The 24337-nt window shown below is 45.3% G+C and overlaps 1 protein-coding gene across 1 annotated transcript; it reads left to right on the forward strand.

The window, feature by feature from the left end:
• Nucleotides 1–16337: 16337 nt before the first annotated feature.
• Nucleotides 16338–22945, forward strand: ODAPH (odontogenesis associated phosphoprotein). The gene is made up of 2 exons (XM_059397041.1): nucleotides 16338–16407; nucleotides 22291–22945. The coding sequence occupies exons 1-2, from the start codon at nucleotides 16341–16343 to the stop codon at nucleotides 22686–22688; spliced, it is 465 nt and encodes a 154-aa protein (XP_059253024.1). The 5' UTR covers nucleotides 16338–16340; the 3' UTR covers nucleotides 22689–22945.
• The last annotated feature ends 1392 nt before the right edge of the window (nucleotides 22946–24337 follow it).

The raw sequence follows: 24337 nt of genomic DNA on the forward strand, positions 1-24337 counted from the left end.
CTTTAAACGCCATGCCAAAAGCATGGAAAAAGGAGATTTGAACAGGAAGAAGGGCTGAAGAAAGAGGGGAAATGCATTTCATAGTGAACCGAGGGTGGTGCAGGCAACAGTGGCCTTCAGTAAGCTTCGCTCTGCAGGGTAGTTCAGAAGCAGGCACGGAATGCTATTCCTCTGACAGAGAACACGGTCATCACCATTCTCCTCTCCATCCTCCCACCTCAGCCCTGAAAAAGCCATTCAGTCCAGATTACATAGGTCTCATTTGTTCATTTGTTCACTCATTTTCATAAAGAACCTTACGGCTGCTCGGCAGACCAGTGTACCAAGTAAGGTGCTCACACCAGAATGGAACCCAGCCATGACACGAAGCACAGTTTAGTTCAGTTAACCTTTCTTTTAAAGACTTTCATATATTTATTTGAGAGGAAGCGAGAGTACAGAGGGAGAAGCAGGCTCCCCACTGAACAGAGAGCCTGACGTGGGGCTCAATCCCAGGACCCTGAGACTGTGACTTGAGCTGAAAGCAGAGGTTTAACCGAGGGAGCTGCCCAGACTCCCCTTCAATTAACTTTTTTTCACAGCAGGACCTTTTTCCATGAATGGAACAGCATTATGGTTTACATTCTGGTGCAAGTACGTTATCTCATTCTAGACCAGTAAAAGAGTGTTTGCATGTAGCTACTTTGAGCAGCACTGTCTCAGAGAAGTCACCAAACAGTCTTTGAACTGATCTTAGCTCCTTTGTGGTAGTCAGCAGCAGAGGAGTCCCGACAGATTTATATCAGAGAATAAAAACTTCCCAAATCCCCATGTTAGAGCTTGTGCAGTTGAAAGCTAGCACATCTGACGCAGCACATCTGGCCTCATGTTGTCTCCAACAGAAGCGTTTCATTAAGCAAAGCTAGTCAAGTGTCCAGGCGGTCCACGATACTAACCACAAAAGACCGATGATGAGCACCTTGAGGAGACGGGCATTCAGCTACAGACTTGCTGGCAAAGTGTGCTCACCAGACAATTTAAAATGAATGGTCCCAGTGCTTACAGAAGAGGTTGATTTTATAATGGTCCAAAATGCTGCCAGGATACTCACAGTTGAAGGAAATTACTTCTGAAATCCTGAGGATTTCAACAAACGTTTTGGTTGCCGCTCTCACTATCACGCACTTGTAGGTTGGTCTTAAGAGTAGAAAATGTCTTACTGACATGTACCTTTCATCTTTCTCTGTCCATCAACATGATCTGGACATATTTAGTCAAAAACATGGGCAACAGTTTCAACCAGCAATAAAATAAGGCTATCCAAAGACTCAAACTCACCAAGTCCCCACAAGGACTGGGAAATTTTAGAGTGAAATGAAAATGCGTTCTACAATTTAAATCTAAAAATGGTTTCAGCCAGTCATTGTTCAAATGTGCCTTTTGGCAAAAAAGTTCCGCTGTGTCCAAAGAGGGCTATGGAAAGACCGCAAGACCAAAAAAATGGAAAGCAATTCAAATTCTATCAAGTGATGATAAACTATGATGTACCCAGATAATGCAATAGTAAGCAACAACTGAAAAGAAAGAGATCGATCTATATGTATTGGCATGGAAAGAAAAGGCATTTGATGTGATAAGAAATAATTAGGGGCACCTGAGTGGCTCAGTCAGTTAAGCATCCAGCTCTTGGTTTCAGCTGAGGTCATGGTCTCAGGGTCCTGGGATGGAGCCCCGCCTGAGACTCTCTGCTCAGCGTGGAGCCTGCTTGTCCCTCTTCCTCTCCCTCTGCTCCTCCTTGCACACACTCTCTATCTCTCTCAAATAAATATAAATAATCTTTTTAAAATATTTTTAAAATATAAATAAATAATCTTTTAAAAATAATCTTTAAAAATAAATAAATGGTCTTTAAAATAAATAAATTTATGTAGCGACTCAAAATATCACATTTATATAAAATTTTTAAAAATGCTTCGACAAGGGGCACCTGGGTGGCTCAGTGGGTTAAGCCTCTGCCTTGGGCTCAGGTCATGATCCTAGGGTCTTGAGATCAAGCCCCGCATCGGGCTCTCTGCTCAACAGGGAGACTGTTTCCCCCCCAGCCCCTGCCTGCCTCTCTGCCTACTTGTGATCTCTCTCTCTCTCCCTCTCTGTGTTTAATAAATAAAATCTTTAAAAAAACAATGCTTCTACAAAACAGTTTCTAAGTGTGTGTGCAAACATACAGAAAAAGGAATGAAAGGATATAGTCAAACTGGTAAAAGTGGTTATTTCTGGAGAAGGTAGCATATACTTCCTGTGAAACAGAGAGAAAAGGAGAAGAGGAAGGAAAAAAGGGAGGGAAAAAATTATACTAATAGCACTCTACAAATGTAAATCAAAACCATTTCATCTCTGAAAACCTAAGGGTTGCTTGCTATCAGCCCTCATCATCTCCTTGAGACATTGGCTAAAGTTGGACCCAAATCTAGAATTACTACCACTTCCTGTGCCACCTCGATATTTCAAAGCACTCTCTCAAACCCCTACCAGCTTAACTCTTGGGATGTACAGAAACCACCGTCTGGGTAGGTGTGGTTACAAGATTGTAGTTAGTTTGCCTGTGATTGTTCATCTAGCAGAACCCCAGGAAAGAAAAAAAAAAAAAAAAAAAACAATGCCTTCATCCCGTGTTAAGAAACTTCCAGACAAGAGGCGCCTGGGTGGCTCAGTTGGTTAAGTCGCTGCCTTTGACTCAGGTCATAATCTTAGGATCAAGCCCCACATCAGGCTCTCTGCTCAGTGGGGAATCTGCTCTCTCTCTCTCTCTCTCAAATAAATAAAATATTAAAAAAGAAAAAAAGAAAGAAACTTCCAGCCAATCTTTCCAACTGATTCAATACCTCAGAAAACTAAAACACATGACTTCAAAGTCTTACACCTGAGAAGTGCTGCAAACTCTCACAGAGAATTTCACAATTTTCATAAATCCCCATATTTTTGCCTTTTCTTTTCTTGTTTCAGGTTCAAGAGAAAATTTCCGTCTGAGGCAAAAAAGTATTATTTTTCAGGAATAATGATATTTAATATTTACATTTCTTTTTTTTATTAACATATAATGTATTTTTATCCCCAGGGGTACAGGTCTGTGAATCACCAGGTTTACACACTTCACAGCACTCACCAAAGCACATACCCTCCCCAATGTCTATAATCCCATCCCCTTTTCCCAAACCCCCTACCCCCGGCAACCCTCAGTTTGTTTTGTGAGATTAAGAGTCACTTATGCTTTGTCTCCCTCCCAATCCCATCTTGTTTCATTTTTTCAAGGTGCCAATTTCTATTCAAAGTTCTTAAAAGCTATTAACTTATTCAACCTCAGGACAACCCTATGAGGTAGGTACTATTATTATTCTCGTTTTTTAAAGGGTGAGGAAATTAAACAGAAAAGTTCAGTAACTTGTCCAAGGTCTCACAGCTGGCATAATGACACATATTCTCATCATTTTGCAAAGAGACACATTGTCAACCCTAATCTGTAACACCAAGCCCCAAGGTTTGGATTCACTAAATGTTGAATTACTACTGAACATTCACAGAACCCACACCCTAGCCTTCAGTCATTACGTTTAGATGCTCCAGTTGGAGAGTTTAGAGGCTGAAGGATAAAATGTGACCTCATCCTGTGTCTGAAGCTGGGGAAAGCTCAAAGTTACTCATCACCACAATCTGGATCTGTCTGATGCTACGACCAAGCATAAATCAGGCAGCTGAGCACTGAGGGTGAGGTCACCTCACCACATACAGGGGCAAGACATTCAAGTATCCACGGGTTTCACCTGCTCGGGAGTCTGTCCGGTCACCTGGTTGCCCTCAGCGCTTGGAAAGAATCCGTGAAATGATAAATACATTGATCCTCATCTCTGGCAGTGCCTTACCCAACCACTGGAAAGAGACAATTTTCTATTCTGTCCACAACTATTGTTTGTAAATAAATATAAGAGAATTAAAGTTAACGCTTCTTCTTTCCCAGCATCACTAGGCCTAACATAGAATCTTCATTCCATATGTGCTTTGCTGCCATGAGATTGTGTTGGTTATATTTCAGAGTTTTAGCAAAGCTCAAGCAGTCCACTGTATGGCTTCAGGTACAGCTGGACCCCAGGGGTTCAAACTGATATTGTCATAATCTGATATCTCTCGACTCTGCTTAATCAGAAAGGCCCTTCCTTCGGGTAAGCATATCTCTTTCCAATTTCAAGTTCAAAGGCAAGATGTGTGCCTCTTTTCCAGTCACTCATATGAAAGCCCCAGGATTCGTTTTTACTGGGACTGGTTGACCTGGCGTCAGTCAAATGCCCATCCTGAAACAATTGCTGTGCCCATAGGAATGCTACGTTAGGATTGGCAGGCACAGGTCACAGATAATCCCGGAGCCAGGAGAGTACTCACGGCTCCTCAGAGGGAACTCAGGGTTAGATAATCAGAAGAACTGGGATGATTCTGGGGCGAGCAAGGGAAACACGGCAGCAGAGCCCGGAGTGGGGCATGAGTTCTGACGGATGCGCTGATGGAGACGTCGCTCCACATAAAGACTTATTTGTTCCACATAAAGATTTTTGTGTTAATAAATCTCTCCATGGGGTGCCTGGGTAGCTCAGTGGGTTAAAGCCTCTGCCTTTGGCTCGGGTCATGATTCCAGAGTCCTGGGATCAAGCCCTGAATCGGGCTCTCTGCTCAGCAGAGTCTGCTTCTCTCTCTTCCTCTGCCTGCCTCTCTGCTTACCTGTACTCACTCTCTCTCTCTCTGTCCAATAAATTAATAAACAAACAAACAAACAAACATAAATAAATAAATCTCTCCATGTGCATTTGCCTACCAGGATAAAGGGGGTTGGTGGAGGAGTATTTTTAGTCCTGATTATGATTGTGGTAGATAAAGCTGCCCTTAAATACACAATTTCATTAAATAGGAAGCATACAGAATCATTTTATCATTTTATTTGGCCCCCAAACTAGATTCTCTTCCTGATCTCAGGACAGAATCGTTCTCTAACTCACTGGACACCTGTCGCTCACATTCAGTCATAAGCTCCTGCATTCACACAGTCCAGACGACCCCACCAAGTGTCTGCCACGTGGACAGCATCGGGGATCCTCCTCAAATAAACGACATTCTTCTAAAGCAGCGGTCCGCCCCTTTTTCCCTGGGGACTGTCATTCTTCCCACTAGTCCCGTGAAGTAGGGGCACTTTCAACACTTCTGAGAGAATACAACAAAAACTCAAACAGGGTGATTGTTTGAACTTTCTGTAAAGGAAAGTTCCAAACAGAAGTTGAGAGTGTAATGAATTCAAATGTACTCGTCCTCCAGCTGCAACTACTATCAAACACGGGTGATTTTGTTCTATCTTTATCCGTGCTCACTTCCCATCCTCTTGATTATTTTGAAGCAAATCTCAGACAGCATATAATCGGTAAATAATTTAATCTCTATCTCTCTAAAAGGCAAGCCTTCTATTTTTTCTCTTTTGGACAAAGCCATGTATCACTATTACACCTACAATAACCCTTTAATATCATCAGAATTGCAGTTCACGGGGCGCCTCGGTGGCTCAGTGGGTTGAAGCCTCTGCCTTCAGCTCAGTCAGGTCATGATCTCAGGGTCCTGGGATAGAGCCCTGAATCAGGCTCTCTGCTCAACGGGGAGCCTGCTTCCTCCTCTCTCTCTCTGCCTGCCTCTCTGCCTACTTGCAATCTCTGTCAAATAAATAAATAAAATATTTTTTAAAAAATGCAGTCCACGGGCCCCTGGGTGGCTCAGAGGGTTGGGCCGCTGCCTTCGGCTCGGGTCATGATCCCAGGGTCCTGGGATCGAGCCCCGCATCGGGCTCTCTGCTCAGCAGGGAGCCTGCTTCCTCCTTTCTCTCTCTCTCTGCCTACTTGTGACCTCTCTCTGTCAAATAAATAAATAAAATATTAAAAAAAATAAAAATAAAAGTTAACTTATATGTGAATTTGAAAAATTAAAAAAAAAATGCAGTCATTTCCCTAATTGTGTTCTTTTAATTTATTTGAAATAAAATCCGAAGACTATAATTGACTTAAATCTTTTAACCTGTAGATTCTCCTCTTCCTCTTTATTTATTTATTTTGAAAAACAGTTGTTTTAAAGAGGGATGAGCCAGAAATCAGACTCATAACTACAGAGAACAAACCGGTGGTTACCAAGGGGGCGTGGGTTCAACGGGTGACAGAGATGAAGGAAGACACTTGCGCTCAGCGCCAGGAGTTGTAGGGACGTGATGAATCGCAAAATTCTACACCTGAAACTAAGATTACACTAGATCAACTAAATGGAGTTTAAACAAAAACTGGAAAAAGACAAAACAATTGTTTTATCAAGTCTTTAGTCTTACACTACCTGGGTGAATTTTAAGGATCTCGCCACAGAGCTTTCCCATCAGTAAGCTGACAACCAGGGTCTCAGGGCACACCCGGCCCAGTGATCAGAACAAGAGTTCTGCAGCTGAACTGCCTGGGTTTCTAGGACGGCTCTGTCACTTAATAGCCACAAGACCGCCTCTCTGAGGCTCGGTTTTCTCATCTTTAAGATAGGGGTGAGGGGTGTCTGGGTGTCTCAGTCAATTAAGTGTCCGATTCTTGATTTCAGCTCAGGACACGATCTCAGGGTCATGAGATCAAGCCCTGCATCAGGCTCCGTGCTGGGCATGGAATCTGTTCGGACTCTCTCCGCCTCTCGGTCTGCCCCTCCTCCAGCAGCGTAGATGAGCCTCGGGAGACGCAACTGCCACTTGGCTTCGCTTCTCTGAGTCTGTGCCCCAAAGCAGGGCCTTCAGCCCAATGGGACTGCAAAGACCAGGGACAGCAGAGGCTGCTGACCCGCTCCTCAGGCGGACATCCTGCTGGGCCCCCGGCGGTGTGAACGGCGGCTCCACCGAGTGGCCTGGAGAGCCACACGCAGATGGACTGGACCGGTCCAGCCTTCTGGCCATCGCTGGCCCCCACTGCTGCTGAGGGGGTTGCGTGTGCTCGTGTGTGTCCCCCTCAGGCTTCCATCCCAGTGAACAGAGAAGGCCGGTTTACGGTGTCTCCATCTAAACTCTCAAACCAACAACCTTTTTCATTGTATCCAAACCCAGTATCTGCAGAGTTGGAGCTCCTTGAAATTCTGAACACGTTTTTAAAGCACCAAGTAGGAGAGCCAAGAAGACCGCAGAAGGGGAGCAAAGCAGGGAGGTCTCCCCTGTGAGATTTTCCCCCAAAATAAAGAGGTCCCCCTGCAGGTAAAAGACATGAGCCAGGGAGGGCTGCTCTGCTCGGTGGCACCTTTCTGAAGGACACATGGTAAAAGCCATGCGATGCTCACAGACCAGCCTGAAATTCCTCATGTCCTCCCCACATCTCTGGTCACGGAGCACTTGGCTGTGCCCTTCATTGTCCACCAACACCAAGGTCCTCCTTTAGAAGCATTTGAGCTAAGTCTCTTCACCTGTACGTGTGCCCTCAACCTTCAGGGCAGCAGGAATATATGTGAACGTGAGACAGACAGACAGACAGACAAACAGACTACAGGTGTGTATTCATCAGGGTTCTCTGAAGAAAGAAAGGGGGACTTGTTTTGAAGCACCGGCTCACGAAATTCCGGAGGCAAGACCAGAATCTGCCGCTGGTGGATGAGGGGCGGGGGCAGGCCAGACCTCCCCAGGGAGGAGCCAATGCTCCTGGCGCTCACGTCCCCAGGCCCAGTGCCGCAGGACTCCCTCTTGTTCCGGTTCAGGGGACGTCTGTCTCTTGTGCTATTCCAGGGTTCAGCTGAGAGGACGAGGCCCCCAACCAGTAGGCCTGGCAACCCGCTTTACTCAACACCCAACAACTTAAATATTAATCTCAGCCCAAAACATCCTCGCAGAATCATTATTTGACCAAACCTCTGAGCGCCAGGTCCCTGCCAGGTTGACACACAAAATAAGTCTTACAGGGTGCAAGTGGGAAGAAAACCGAGATTAACCCCCTCCCCGCCGAGCTCCTGGGCAAAGCCGCCTTTCTGCCCTCGCGCCCTTCCCTGACCTGAGCTTGCCAGCCAGAGAGGTGCTCGAACACCTGTACACCAGCAGAGACCCTTGTCCCGCTCCCTCCGCATGCCATCTGTCTGTCATTTACTCCAAAACAGGCTACGGAGTGCTCACTGTGCGCCAGGCGCTGTGGCTCCAAGTGCAATCACAGCTCAGGTCTTCTGTATCCTTAAGACTAGTTAAAATGGTCATTTTTATGTTGTCTGTTTTATCATAATAAAAAAAAAAAAAAAAAAAGCCTGAGTCCTTGCCATCAAGGGTCTCAAGGTCCAGAGAGAGAGGGAAAGGAGAGACACAAAGCAGAGTTTCAGTGTGGGGGTTACCCGTGGTGACAGAGGGCATCAGAGAACCCAGACCCACAAGGGTGCAGACACTGCCCCTCCCCCATCTGCTCATCTCTTCCCTCCCCTTGGGGCGGAGCTGCCTTGGACCTAATTACCTCCTGCCACACCACCTGTCCGGCTCCAAGCAGATCCTACTTACCACCTAAATATGAAAATCTCACTTCTCCAGTCCTACAGTTTCGAGGTAGCCCTTCACAGACTAATGACTTGATACTCATGTATTTTTGCTGCCCCAATTTTTCTTTATGGAAGAAGCAGTATTATAATAACTTCTTAAAATTCAACGACATTCTCACCACCTGATCATACCCAATCTCAGCAGTCAACCACTCGGACCAAAAGTGTAATGTTGTCTAGGACTCCCATGTCCCTCGTAACCTCCTTCCAATTCACCAGGAACTCTTATCAGGTCTACCTTCAAAATACGTCCAGAATCTCCCTGTTTCGTTCAACTCCACTGCCGCCACCACAGCCTGTATCACCATTATCTGACCCCTACACTACTGCTATTTTAAGTTCTGCCCTGGCCCCCAGTCTTCTCTACAGAGTGGCCAGAGTCATCTTTTCACAATGTACATAAGATCGTGTCATGCCTCTCTGTACAATCTTCCAATGGCTTCCCATTTCTCCCAGAGTTATGATCTGGCCTCCATTACTCCTTGACCCCATCTCCTAGTCTGCCCCAGTGACAATGACCTTCTTGCTGTTGTAGGTTACACGCCATGCCTACTTCTGTCTCAGGGCCTTTGCACTGGCTGTATCCTCTGCCTGATACACTCTTCTGCAGATAGCTACATAGGTAATTTCCCTAGGTCAATCAAGCCCTTGGTCAAACATCATCTTCTACTTAAAAATGCAACACCCTGGGGCGTCTGGGTGGCTCAGTGGGTTGAGCCGCTGCCTTCGGCTCAGGTCATGATCTCAGGGTCCTGGGATCGAGTCCCACATCGGGCTCTCTGCTCAGCAGGGAGCCTGATTCCTCCTCTCTCTCTCTCTACTTGTGATCTCTCTCTGTCAAATAAATAAATAAAATCTTTAAAAAAAAAATGCAACATCCTCTAACATTTCTTACACTATCTTTTTATTTTTCTGTACCACGTATTACAGAATCTTCTAACATTCTAACATATTCCAACATGTTATTTAATTTACCCTTTGTTTTGTTTGTTGTTTACGTCGGTCTCCATCCTAATAGAATGTTAACTCAAGCGGGGCAGGTATTTTTGTCTGTTCTGCTCACAGATGTACCCAAGCCTCTGGAATGGTGTCTGGCACATGCCAGACACCCAGTAAATAGTTACTGAGTGAATGATGAGAGCAAAGTGCGCCTCCCAAAGCAACACTCCCTAGTCCCAAATGCCCAGCTTCTCTGGGCTCCAAACCAGTAAGGGGGAAGTCATGAACAACTTTCCTCTAAAAATGTCACAAAGCCTTCTTAGACTAGTGCTCCTTCTGGGACAATCCATGTCACAACAGCATAATGAAAACTTTTTATCAGGGCAACCTGGACACAGATGGTGGACAGAATGAAACATGCAAGTAATTCCATCTTGGTTGACGTTTGGTTGGGACAAGTTCACGTGTCAAGATGTGCTAAACCACACAACCCTTCAGGCATCAACAACCATTTCCTGACCCCCAAAAAAAAAAAAGCATTATAAATATTACTATCTTTGTCCTAGTCTCAGGCATTTACTAATAGAAAGTTGTTCTCTTATTTTTCACAGGAACATTGACTAGCCTCTATCTATTGACAGACATTCTGTTTAAGTGACACCTATGGAATATTGTGGGGTGAAAAGGCCATGTGGCCCACAGAGGTAATAGGCACAAATGAAGGTAGTAACATCTCCAGTGGCCCAGGCCCCTTGACCCCCACCTCTCTTCTTCTAGTAATTGTGCCCACCTTCTCCTCCCCAGCCACCTGACCACCCAGAGTTCTTCCCTGGGTTGTTTCTTAGTGGTGCTATCAGGGAAGAGCCTCTTTCCTCACAGACTGTTAAACCAAGGATATAAAGTAAAAGTATCCATTAAGAGAAGATAAATCCACTAACGAGTCAGTGAGTAAGCAAATGAATGAATTTTTGAAGCAACATAAGTATACTAAATTAGAAGAAAGAGTATGAATTTTGAAGTCGGGAAAAGTCCCAGTTCTGAATCTCAACCTTACCACTCAAAATTTTTGAGTCAATGAGAAAAAAATGTAACTCCTCTTGAGTCCTAGATCACCTCCTCATAAAATTACCAGAGAAAAAAACAACATCAATAACAACACCTAACACAAACCAGCCCTTCCCCTCAACTCAGTGTGTTACGGAAGGCTGAAATCAGACTCATGTTCCCAAAACGCAGTGAGCCAATCTCTGAGTCAGCTGGTTGGATCCACAGAAAGCTTTATTACCAGAAGGGCAGCCCAACGGGGAGGCAGGAAATCAGTTCCAAGTCTGCCGTGCCCCGCTGGGCCTGGGAACAGTTTATGTATGATTAGCCAAGTATGCAGTGGTTAGGGCAGGAACCGAATGGGCCTCCAAACTTCTGGAGGAGATCTTGAAACTTCTCCAGGTTACATGCCATCCCCAGCATCCTGGCCCCACCCAGGGATCCTAGTTCCTCACCTGTTAACCTCCTGCCTGCTATCGGATCTGCAAGATGGACCTTATCAACCCGTATCCCATCCCTGGTCCCTTAATTCACTTCCAAAAAAACAACAAAAGGACGAGGTTAATAATTCTTGCAAGGTGGCCAAGGAATGTGTCTACGTGCAGCGTGTGAACTTGCCGTGGAGGGAGAAACTAGTACAGGCGTCAGTGAAAAAACACACCTGAGTGCGAGTGGTGGGCCAACAGCAGTGACCCGGAGCCCTTGATGCTGAAGATATGGACATTAGAATCTCACGGATTAGCCTTCAACCAAATGAGAAAGTGGCAATTTAAGGATTTTTAAGGTATATGACTGAAAATATTTTTACCAAAATACCTGCATTTGAAATACGCTTTCAGAAATATTTCCTTTTTTAAAGGAAATATGTTTTGCAAATTAATCTAACCTCACCACAGCTTCACTGACTTGATGTATTGCTGAACACTTGGGTCTACTCAATACATAGCACCAAATAAATAAGATGGCGAGACTTAGTAACTCTATACATCACCAATAAAGAAGTAAGTTAGATGGGGCGCCTGGGTGGCTCAGTGGGTTACGGCCTCTGCCTTTAGCTCTGGTCATGATTCCAGAGTCCTGAGATGGAGCTCTGCATCAAGGGCCGCATGGGGGCGGGGGTGTCCCTGCTCAGCGGGAAGTCTGCTCCTCCCTCTCCCTTTCCCTCTACCCCTCCCTCTGCTCACTCTCAGATAAAGAAATAAAATTAAAAAAAAAAAATTCTGTCAAATAAGAGTTTCAATGAAATTTTTTAAATTTCTCTTCCTTTTGATCTCCAGCTGTTGGGCACTACCAGAGATCTCCTTAAGGTCCTTAATCTGGTCTCCTGACCTTGTAGTTTCGGTCTGGAAGCAAGAGGACTGGAGGCTGGACCCATCCTCCTAGTCTCTGTGGAAGCATTTCTATTTAGCACTGGCTGCAGGGAACTTTGGAAAATTAAACTGGTGAGACTTTCCAACCCCACGTCAGCTACCTGTGCTTTAGACGAGAGTAGTCTTACTTGTGTTGAGTGGAGAGGGTGACCTGGCTGCTTGTGAAAATGTTCATTCCTATCTCTCAAACTCACTTTGATCCAAGGGAGAGAATTGGCTTTGCAGGTTGGCAAGGGTACCACGGAATTCACAATTGATCTCATCACACCAGGTGCGCAAATAGTCTTTCTCTTAATAAATCTGTTTCCATTGTGGTGTTCTCTTAAAACTGAAACTTGGTTCTCCTTCGTAGCAGTTTTCTAAAGGCTCAAAGAAATGACCAACTCCCTTCAGATGACTTTACTCTATATATTACTTTTTTTTTTAACAGCAGCACCAGGCACTTAGGGCCAGAGATAACTTTGTCGTGGGGGACCGTGACAACAAAAAATGTCTCTAAATACTGCCAAATGTCCTCCGTGAGAAGAGGGAGCAAAATTCCCTCCAGCTGAGAAGCAATGACCTCTACAGATATCTTCATTCATTCCTTGGAAGAGCAAGACAAGGTGGAGAATTAGAAGCAGAATATACAGTTGTGGTTGGGATCTAAGTAAGACATTGATGGGAGATAGAGTAAAGACATTGATTTAAAAAAAAAAAAACCAATAATACAATTTTGGATATTCACCTAAGGAATATGGATTTTGTTTTTTGGCAACAGAGTATCATTAGAGGATTTTTAGAAAGAGAGTGGTATCAGGGCACCTGTGTGGCTCAGTCGTTCAGCATCCACCTTTGGCCCAGGTCCTGGGATGGAGCCCGGCATCAGGTTCCCTGCTCAGAGGAGGCTTGCTTCTCCCTCTCCCACTCCGCATGCTCGTGTTCCCCTTCTTGCTGTGTCTCTGTCAAATAAATAAGATCTTTAAAAAAAAAAAAAAGTCTTTAGAAAGAGAGTGATATCATCAGATTTTCACATAAAGAACATTCTCTTGATCTTGGGGTGAGAGGTTGAAAAGACAATCTCTATCACAAAACTCTGAGACAGTAACCATGTGAAATCAAGCCTCGAAGATGGGAAGGAAGTGACAGCCCCCCCCCCCCCTGACATCGAGGCTCTAAGGACACGTCATGCCCACCTCTTCCCTGTGCTTTGAGCTGATCTTCGGTTTCCATATCCACATCACCGTGTGCGGCTCCCCTAGCAGGCTAGTCACCTTCTCACAGTATTTTCACTTTGTACATCTTGAGTGTGTTTGGGTTTTAGTCTTATTTACCACAGGTTCTAGAACATTCCACACCCTTCTGTGCCTGTTTCCTCTTCACAAGGGTTTACACATTCAAAGGAATCTGCTCGGCCAGTCCCAGGGCACACCTGGCAGGGGAGCTTAGCCTCAACGGCAGGAGTATTTTTTAAGTCTCCCAGAAACGTAAAGAACAAATTTGGGGTTTGGTGGTTAGATGCCACGCATTCAAAATTAATATTTTCTCAAAGAGAAGATGGCAGAGTCAACAGCCTAGGCCTGCTCCACAGCATGCTCCTGATGGGCAGGAAACTCATCCAAAGAGAAGAGAAATCTAGAGTGTAGGGCACTACCTGAGATGCCCGTTGATCACGTGATGTACTAATTTACCCGTCAGCATCTTCTCTCACACCACTTCTCTCATTTCTTTTTATATTATCAACAGAACAAAGATTTTGTTTGTTGTATACTTGGAAAAAATTTGTTCCTTTTGAAGCTTCATAACTTTAAAAATTTCAGGACAATAAATCCAAACAGGGAGAAAAAATTACACCATTTTATTTTTGTTATTTATTTTCATGAACATTTAAATTGAAAGCTCATCAGATATCCAATACAGAAAAGAAAGAGGATCCGAAGAAATAACACAAATCTCCAACAATTAAAAGTTTGATTAGGGGCACCTGGGTGGCTCAGTCAGTTAAGTGTCTGCCTTGGGCTCAGGTCAGGATCCCAGGGCCCTGGAATCGAGCCCTGTGTCAAGCTCCCTGATCAGTGGGGAGCCTGCTTCTCCCTCTCCCTCTGCCCCCCAACCCCTGCTCATGCTACCTTTCACTCTCTCTCTCTCTCTCAAATAAATATTTTGTCAAAAATAAATAAAATTTTGATTAAATAATTTACAACAAATCCATAAAATGGACCACTAGGTAATAGGAATTTGGTTGGCAAGGCAATGTGTTTCTAACGCAGGGTCCAAAGTAGTGTATGACATGGGCCTACAAGCAAATGGTCAAGAAAGATTTCTTGAGAAGTTTCTGGTGCAAAAAGGTGGTGTTATTATAGCACAGAGACAGGCGCTGTGGGCAGGAAGAGGTACACTTCTGCTGTGTGAAGCTGGTGCTTACATGCTTCGTGCTCAAGGGCGAGAGGACATGCAGGGAGTTTAGATCATAGATGTCTTCTTCGAGTTTCTACTCCTGAAACTACTTCCACAAGATTTCTCTGGAGCTTATCGTTCAGCTGGGTGGTAAGTACTGGTGGGACGTACCTGCTGTCACGAGACCCTTTAAGAATGTAGCAGCTGGCACGCATTTGATCCTTATCAGAACGATGCAGGCTGTCGGTCAGCCTTCTGCGCCGAACATGAACATCTTTCTGCTTCTGTCCCTTGTCAGTGTATGTAATACTCACCCACTGACGGAAAACTATAGACGTTTCTCTGCTTCACCTCCTCCATCTGCTCTACTTCCTCTCCCTTCACCCTCGAAGCCCTTTACTGTCACTCCCTAGTTAATATTTGATGTCCCCGCCAGGCCATAAGCCTCAGGAGAGCAGAACCCCATCTCCCATCTCCGAGCCACGGCACCGAGGCCGGTGTCTGGCTTGTGACACGTGGCCCGCAGAGAGCTACCCCGTCAGTGGGTAACAAGTGCCTTGGCCTAAGGAGCTGAGCTCGTTCTCCATGACCCCTGCTTCCTTCCCAAACTGCCGACGACCCTCCATCCGTCCTAGAATTTTGCCTGGGATCATCATCAGGCCAGTGGGATTTGCCACTTTCTAGTTTGTGACTCTGCTTCCTTCCTCGTTTTGGTCCTCGGTTCGGACAGTCTCCCCCCGTTGGAGCGTTAGCCCTTCGAGGCCGGGGACTGGGTTCTGTTTGGCTCTTCTGGCAACGCCCAGGAAAACGTTCTGTTCAGTGTGAAGCCTTTTGAGACACTGAACGACTGGACAAGTATAACCTCCTCAGAGAACAAATTAAGAACTGGAGTCACTGGGGGCGCCTGGGTGGCTCAGTGGGTTAAAGCCTCTGCCTTCTGCTCAGGTCATGATCCCAGGGTCCTGGGATGGAGTCCCGCATCGGGCTCTCTGCTCCGCAGGGAGCCTGCTTTCTCCCCTCTCTCTGCTTGTCTCTCTGCCTACTTGTGATCTCTCTCTCTGTGTCAAATAAATAAAATCTTTAAAAAAAAAAAAAAAAAGAACTGGAGTCACTGTAAGTTAATCACAACCGTCACCTCTGCCTTCCAGGCACTGTGGTCGGAGCTGAAGGTCAATTATTTCTTCTACTCAGCACAACAATCCTCTGCGGGAAATACCCATTTTACAGATGAGGCACCTTCATGTCTCAGGGACTCACTCTTGGTCACCCACACGGGAAGATAAGGCATCAGAATTGGAACCAGTGTTTCCAACTCCAAGATCCACGCTCTAACTTACCTGTGGCCACCCCCTCCCCTTCCCTCTAGACAGTTCTTCTCTCAAGAAGCAAACCAGGGACTGGTGTATCACGTCCCTGGGCCGTATGATGAAACAGAAGGAGCCCCGGAAGGACAACTCGCTCCGTTACTCTCCCAAAACTATTCCTGTTTGTGTAGACCGTGACCATGACAGCTACTTGACAACATAGCTTTCTGATGCTGCTGCCCTTGGTTCCTCCACAAAAGCAACAAGAAGAAAAAGTCGTAAACTCTGATCCGAGGCCTGTGAACAGCGTCTTCAAACCACCCGGGTCAGGAAGCCTTTGGATAACGTCTTCCCCATCCTGTTTGGAATTTTTTTTTTTTTTAAGTAAACCACACAGAGGGAAACACTGTTGAGTACTTCCAGAGAGATTCTTTCTCTTCTAGAGAAGACGCTAACAGGAGAGAAGATTTGAGGGGATTTAAAGGGTAGTGAGGGCGCGGTTGTCCACAATCTGACCCTCAGGACAGAGGAATGAGGTCTGTCCTGACGAGAAGCTTCTGGTTGACAAATGCTGTCTGGAATTTCCTCGCTGACTTCTTACCCTCACACCGCAGGCCCTGATCCCTGTGGTCCGCTGTGCGAATGCAAATTACCTGAATCAGGCTGCGTGACTCACCCAGGCCCCTTTAAAGCAACCTTGGCTTCCAGGCCGCGACAGCTCAGCGTGGGAACCATGGCTCACGGGCTCCGCTTCTCCGACTGGCTGTTGGTCTGCTGGGCGGCGGTAGCTGTGGCAGCAGGTAAGGGTTTTGTGTTTATTCTCCTGTGGGTCCCTAATTAATAAGTTCCGTGAAAAGACAAGATTTGGTTGCGTAGCTATAGATATCCATCAATCAGAAGTGATTTTGCCAGCTTCCACCAGCTTGTGTGCATCAAGGAGAAAGAAGCTAAAATTTACCGTCTGAAGACCTTGGTCCTACTCTCAGCCTCTAACTGCATGATGTCAGACGTACTTAACCTTTCTGGTACCAGTCCCCTTGCACGTGAAGTGACAGAAAGAGTAGTAGGGATAGGGTTTATGAGGACCGAAGGAGCGATCACCCGAGAAAAGTTCTTCCAGCTTCTAACACGGTAACCAGCCGTGACTGCCGTAGAGCTAACAATTTCCTCCCTTACAGCAATGTCCGCCTCTCACTATCCCCAACAGCACAGTAATTTTGAGGCTGTTTAGTCTCTCTTTGTTAATAGATTTAATTAATCGCAACTAGTTATTTCACAGTTCACCTTAGTTCCAGAACCAGATACTGTTCAGGGAGACGAGACCCAGGATCAAACCAAGTCCCTGCGGGCTCTGCAGAGGCTCGGCCAAACCCGACTCATCCCCCAACACATTCTTTGCTCCCCTCCCCCAAGGCTCACATAGCGTGGAGAGGGACCGAGACCTCACGGCTAGGGAGGACCACCAGAGGTCACCTTGCCCAACCTCTGCCCGAACTCTCTCGATCAGAGAGAGAGGAGATGTTACAAATAACACCAGCCCCGTTCCCAAGACCAGACTCCCAAGCCTCACCTGTGGAAGATGATATCTAAAAGAGGCATTGTAGGGGCGCCTGGGTGGCTCAGTTGTTAAGCGCCTGCCTATGACTCAGGTCATGATCCCAGGGTCCTGGGATCGAGTCCTGCATTGGGCTCCCTGCTCAGTGGGGAGCCTGCTTCTCCCTCTCCCAGTCCTCCTGCTTGTGTTCCCGCTCTCTCGCTGTGTCTCTCTGTCAAATAAGTAAATAAATAAATATCTTTTTAAAATAATAGATACATAGAAAAATAAGGCATTGTAAAACAGAACTAGCCACCTGACATCTTTCCAGAAAGTGAAGCCTCTTCAGGGGGAATCATTGTAAATATGCAGCTGAACGAGTTATAATGAGATTGCAGGTTTGTTCACATCTAAAAACCACTAATTAAATGGTCAGATTTGACTTGTGGATCTGGCTCACGCTTCGCCGCGGTCCCTGAGACGGCTCGGAAATCCTTCCCGTGCAGCTCTCTTCTGTCCGGGCAGCCAGGGCTCCAGCGGGCGGCTCGAGGACCCAGTGGGTGTCAGGACTCACCCTGGCCTCCCCCACTGCGCGGCTGCTCCCTCTTCCTGCTCTCACCTCCCCCGTGCAGCTCTGTCTCGCCATCAGGACAGCATTGCCCCGCAAAGGCTTTCTTACGACCCAGCTGGAAACTGCAGGCTCTCTCTGTCGCTGACCTCTGTGAACCGTCATCAGCCACGGCTCGGGCCGCATTCCGCTCGGTGTCCCAGAGCCGTGTCTTTGCAGCACCTGCCCTCCTCTCCAGGCCCGGGCCTGTGTCTTTAGCATCCCCGCGTTTGCCACAGCACCCGGCACAGCAGCGTCTGCACAGGGGAAGGGGCTAGTTGGGAGCACGGAATGGAAACAGGCCTCGGTGACACTCGCTGGCCTCCAAGCTCTTTCTCTGTAAAACTAGAGATTTGCCAAAATAGCCGGTCATGCTGGGATCTGCAAAATAAACTCAGTTGCCCGTTATTGTGTGAGAACTCATCACAGGACCCGTGTTCCTTTCTGGCTCACCTCCGGAAGCACCCACGATTCCACGAGCCGCATAAAGGAAGAACGGCACACTTGAACTCCTTGCATAAAGCTTACTTCTCTTAAAAATCAGTACTGTTCATCACAGACCGGCTGTTGTCTGCCCAAATAACCACAGACTGCAGGTAATTGTGTGTTTGTTTTTCGTTTTAAAGAAAAGGAACTTCTCATCCTTTAAACAACAACAAAAAAGTCATAGTTGTTGGTATGCTATGCATTTCATGTCTAGACTAAAATAAATCCACTTAAAGTTGATATCCAAACTTCAGGCAATATTTGGGCTTGATGTTTTATTATGCTCTAAATTCAAATGTAAGTTATTATTGAACATTTTCTGGGACTGGAATTAAATACTCACTGAGCTTCACAAAAACCTACAGAGAGCCTTCAGCACCTGCCTGCCTTTCATCCAACTTCTTGACTATGTCCTGGGTGGCTCAGTGGGTTCAGCCTCTGCCTTTGGCTCGGGTCATGATCTCAGGGTCCTGGGATCGAGCCCCACATAGCGCTCTCTGCTCAGCGGGGAGCCTGCTTCCCCCTGCCCCTGCCTGCCTCTCTTGTCTGCTTGTGATCTCTGTCTGTCAAATAAATAAATAAATAAATAAATCTGTAAAGTATGATCACATGAGCCCAAGAAAATGGGGCTTGTGTTGATAGAATCTTTCCATAACGTTCAAGATGAATAATAACAGTAGAAAACACCTAGTAAATGCGTACTGTGGGTCAGACATGTTCTGAGCTCTTTACATATCTTATTTCAGATAATACAACAAAGCAGTGAGTATTATTCTCTCCTTTTTAGAAATAAAGAAAAGAGACTCAGAAAAGTTAAGGAACCTGTCAACGGTCAAGGTTCCTAAACGGGAGAACGCCGGGAGCCTGGTTCTAGAGTCTGTGCTTTTACATACTATGCTCTTCTGCTCAAAGCGTTTTCAATCTGCTTTGAAATAGTTGGCCTACTTTGGTCTGATTAAGGTCGCAGAAGGGCTCTCATGTATGACCTTCAGTGCCTTTGGTGGCATGTTAATATGTTACATATTAAAAAACATTTATTTATAATGATCACATTATCCCTGAGAGGTGGAAAGATAGTGACTTTTGCAATTACAGAACAGAGATTTCTCTCGATCGGTTGCATTCCACTGCAGGCCCTGAGCTAGGGGTGAGAAGACACTGGTCTACAGGATGGCCATGTGGGCATTTCAGTGGATGAGGAATATAACCACTGAATAGTCATAACCTGGCTGATGAGTATTCCAAAAATGGACTCCCAGGGTGGTGTGGAAATATACTGCCAAGGGCCTTAAGCCAGCCTCAGGGTAGGAAAGGCCTCCCCGAGGGACTGAGGCATGAACTCTGCTTAAGAGTGATCCAGGCAAAAAGGACAGGAAATGGTGCCTAGACCTCTGGAACCAACATGGTAAAAGCTTGGGACCATTGATGTTTTTGCCAAAATAGCTTTTGTGGAATAGGAAAAGCATAGTCATATTCTAGTAGATTAAATATAAGGGGAGGGGTGGGAATTGAGCTGGAACTATGTAGACTTTTCTCTAAAGTGAGAGAAATAGGAACCAAAGAAGTTCATGGCAGATCACTGACGTTTCTTTTCTGAAATATGAGGCAAGGTAGTCTACTTAGAAAGACAGACTTTTGAAGAGAATATTCTTCAAAGGAATGAAGAAGAATGAGAATTTTGAAGAGGCTTTGAGAAGAATGTCAAAGGTTTAGAAGACAGCAGGATGGAGCAGAACAAGGAGAAACAAAAGAATGGATGAGCAGCGTCAACTCAGCCGGAGCTGGAGACCATGAACAGCATCAACCTCCTCACTCAGATGTGTGGCCTTACCCTGGGACAGTTTCCCAAATCAATCCCTGTGGTTCCCACATTTCAGAACACTTGTGCCGGCCGACCAGTGACCTGAAATAGTCATCATGTATCTAGTTTGCCAGAAGAATGTAGTTTTATGTGGTCCTGCCACATTCTTGGGTTGGTTGCTGGGACAAGCTTGTATCTTGATCTGGAGACCTTGGGAATACCCAGAAAAGAGCCCTGAACACTGCTGGATCTCCCAGAATTAGAGAAAAGTTGCCTAGCTGGCTCTAATACCCCACAGTCAGCAGGGAGATTTCGTGAGTAGTGTCCGATTTAAGAAATGAGATGAACACGAGAGGCAGGTGGTTGGTTTAACAGCTGGAATACAAGCATACTGAATAGCAGAGCTCGAGCCTAGCTAAGTCTGATCTAATAACAAAAGTGTCAAGATGGAACTTAAGAACAAAGCTAGCTTCTCCGCTAGGGACTGGATTCTCATCTTACAGAAAGTTTTCATGTTACAAAGGTTCAGAACTGTTCTAACTGTGTAGGAGAAAAGAATGAGTGATGTGGGATTTAATCATCTTCTGTGGTTTGAAACAACTTAATCTAGTTTTAGTCATAGGGTTTCAATACTCAGCAGCCTGGGTGGGTACGCAAGAAAGGGTCAGTATTTAATTCAAGGAATAGACGCCCATTCAAATTAGCTCAAGAAAAGAGTAGAGTTGGAGGTGGAGTGATTACTAACGGCTATGTCCATGAGCCTTGAGCACAGCCAGGCTTCAGAAGGATCAGCCCTGGAAAGTCAAGAACCAAGGCCACTCTCATCACCAAACTGTTACCACGTAGTCTCTTGTCTCTCTTTTTTTGGGTCTTCCCGTGCTATGGCTTCTATGGAAAGACTGGCTTCCCTACTTACAACTGGCCAAAACCTAACACTCTTGTCCTTCCCCTACACTTTCTACTACCATCTTCCACCAACTGAGTCTCTTTGTTGAAATTCTCAAATGAGAAACTGATTGGTCATTGGTCAGCCAATGCATGAGCTGAGTGTCCCTCCGCCAAGGACCTGTAGGGATTCCCGGGGGTTGTGGGTAAAACAGAATCTCCAGAAGGAGCTACGGACACGGGCAGGTGATAGGCATTTCCTGTCCGACCAAGAAATCTGATCTAGGTTGTTCTAAAGGCAAGGGGAATCCAGCTCTTTGTTAGCAGTCAGCACTCTCAGCCTCCTGTGGGGACTTTATTTTTCCATCATGCACACTCAGCCCATTTCAGGCCTGTATTGTAAGCCTCCAAGAAAGGGAAGGAATGATTTTCTGAAGGAAAGCTCACTACTTCATAGCCAGTTCAGTGGGCTGATACAGAGAAGTAGAGAAGACCTGGACACCGGAGTCCGATCCAAATTTCTTCTCAAAAACTAATTTCATCCTGGTTCTCAGTGCTGGTTCCCCTTCCTCGCTGCTGGGGAAGTGAAGCAGACCTCTTGGATTAACAGCCTTTGGGAGGAGCAGTTATTTTTATTTTCTTAATGTTAATTCTTTTTCTCCACTGAACTTCCTTTATTCAGTTATAATTTATGAACAATAACATAGACAAATCTTAAATGCACAGACTGATAACATTTTACATATACACGTATATGTGTGTTATATGTGTAAACGTGTGTAAATGTGTGTGTGTGTGTACCTCCACATCCATGTGACAACCCCCTGGATCAATCTCAAGAATTCTACTTTTTCCACAAAATAACACATACCTTAAGTGTAAATTAGTCACTTTTTGAAAATTTTTTAACCACAGATCAGTTATATAAGTATGTACACTTTTATGTCCAACTCCTTTTGTCCAATGTAACACCCATGGGAGGCCTCCATGCTGTTGTGATAGTATCTCTTCCTTCTGGTGGCTTCTTTTCATCGTGCACACACAGCTTGGTTAGCCATTCTCCTATTGGTGGACACTTGCCCTGTTCCCCAGCTCAAGCTGGTGTGCATGAGGCTGCTACGAACATTCCCAAGGTAGTCTTTTGGAGATGTACACACTCATTTCTCTTGGGTACATTCTCCAGTGTGGGACTGCTGGGTCATGAGGTGTGTTCATGACTCATTCTGTTGGACCTTTGCAGTTTTGTCAAACACCTTTGAAGCCTTCTCTAGTTCTCTCTCCCAATCTTTCCACCCTGCTACCACCTAAAGTATCTCCTTCCTGCTTCTGTGATCAAGCCTGTTTCCTGACTTGCCTACTCCTCTCCACAGGACAGAAAGAGGGAGCCACCCCTCCTGCAGGCTTGCAAGATAACGGAGGCCCTACGGACTGCGAGGTCTTCACTCTCACCCCTCCACCCCCCAGGAGGAATCCGGTGACAAGGATCCAGCCCGTCACAAGGACACCAAAGTGTCCCTTTCATTTTTTTCCATGGCAAGGACCTAGAGTCCCCATTAGGTTTCCACACAGACCTTTCCTTCCTTGGAGGTGCAACCACCGGTTTCCGTTTCATCCATTTTTTTGGCCATACGGTCGCCTTACTCCTCATTATAGGTATATTCCCAGGGGAAGGCTCTGGAGAGGAAGCTCATCTGAGGAAAGCAGATGGAAAAGAGAAGTCCCAAATATGTGGAAGCAAAAGAAGCCACTGGCGCAGAGAAGACTCTAAACCGATTTCTGCTTTCTTCTTCCAAATGAAACCAATTGAACTTGAAGTATCTTAAACACCACAGACTAGAAGTTGTTCTTCTTGTCAGCAGGGAAGATACTGGTTTATAGGTTATTCAGGTTTGCTAATGGGAGCGGTAACTGCATTACTTTACTTTATCCCCGACTGTTAAGATCACAGGATATTGATGCAAATAAAATCCTCCAACAGGTGGTTCCGGGAATTCTTATACAGACTGAGATGACAGAAGAATCAGCTCTCTCTTCTCAATTAAAGTGAAAACATTTAAAGAAACTGATATAAACCAATGAAAACATTAATGACACCTTTTATACTCACTGGAAAATTTACAGAGCAGGGTGTATTTACAAAGTGAACTTTAAAGGAAATTGCAGAAAACTGAGAGTTTTATTTTATTCTCTGTTTGGCAGTGGTGTAGATAGGGGTTATTCATTTATTTTTTTATTGAGGTGTTATTGACATAATATTCATATTAGTTTTAGACATGCAATGTGATCATTTCATATTTGTATATATTGTAAAAATAGTAAATAGTAAGTCCTGTTAGCAACCATTACCATACACAGTAACAATTTTTTTCTTGTGAGAACTTTCAAGATCCACTCAGTTTCCTATCAACAACAACAAAAGAATTATGAAAATTAAAACAAAACAAATTACGGGGAGTCTAAGGTAATACCTTGAAGATATCATAAACTAAACTACTTAACTTAAAAAACTATTTTTAACTGTAATATCTAAAGTTACTTTAATGTTGACTGTTTAAGCAACCCCCTCCTCTCTCTCACTGTTTCTCACATTATCTTGTCCGGATACTACCTTAAATTGTATAGTTCCCCTAAAATTTTCGACATGTGTCTAGGCCCAACCATCTGATTAAAAGTTTACGTGGATGTTCTGGTGACTCTAGAGCTCCATGGACGTTAAGTTCACTCAACTCTAGGAACCTGAGAGTGCCAGAGAAGTAAGTCCCGCTGACTGCATTCACCGGGTATCGCTCTAGTCATTCCATAAAACACCGTCTCCTGATTGTGCCGCTCACCTTGCCTGGAACATGGAAACCTGGCTTTTGCATGTGAGGTCAGTGGTTTACACCTGTTCCTCCCAAGAACTATGTGCAAAAGTTGCTGCTGCCGCCACTGTTTCGACGGAGGGAAGAAAGGAACCTGAAGACCTGAGGACGCTGGGAGTGTTGCCTGGGAAAGGGAGAGACCACACTGTTCTGCCGTATGAAAAGATAAAAAGAAAAAAAATCATTTCCTTCATTTACTTCATAGCTAATTGTCTTATAACAGATATTTGCTTCAAAATTACGGGCTTAAATAAAACATATTTGAAATCCTCGCTAAGAAACTCTTTATTTTGTAATATATTTGCTCAATCTTTTGCTTTCTTTCTGACTAGAGGGGCATAACCAGAAAGGGGCCAACATAGGGACACCTGGGCAGCTCAGTCAGTTAAGCATCTAACTCGATTTGGGCTCAGGTCATGATCTCAGGGTTGTGGGATCGAGCCCCAGGTCAGGCTCCACACTCGGTATGGAGTCTGCTTCAGATTCTTTCCCTCGCCCTCTGCCCCTCCTCCCACTCATGTGCACGTGTGCTTGCTCTCACTCTCTGAAATAAATA

The sequence above is a fragment of the Mustela nigripes genome, chromosome 1 (genome assembly GCF_022355385.1).
Source record: "Mustela nigripes isolate SB6536 chromosome 1, MUSNIG.SB6536, whole genome shotgun sequence".
Lineage (NCBI taxonomy): Eukaryota > Metazoa > Chordata > Mammalia > Carnivora > Mustelidae > Mustela > Mustela nigripes.

Excerpts from the sequence above, each read along its gene's own strand:
- ODAPH (XM_059397041.1), top strand. The coding sequence starts at position 16,341 with ATGGCTCACGGGCTCCGCTTCTCCGACTGGCTGTTGGTCTGCTGGGCG. Across the intron at positions 16,408-22,290 it reads GGCGGTAGCTGTGGCAGCAG|GACAGAAAGAGGGAGCCACC; the intron begins GTAAGGGTTTTG and ends TCCTCTCCACAG.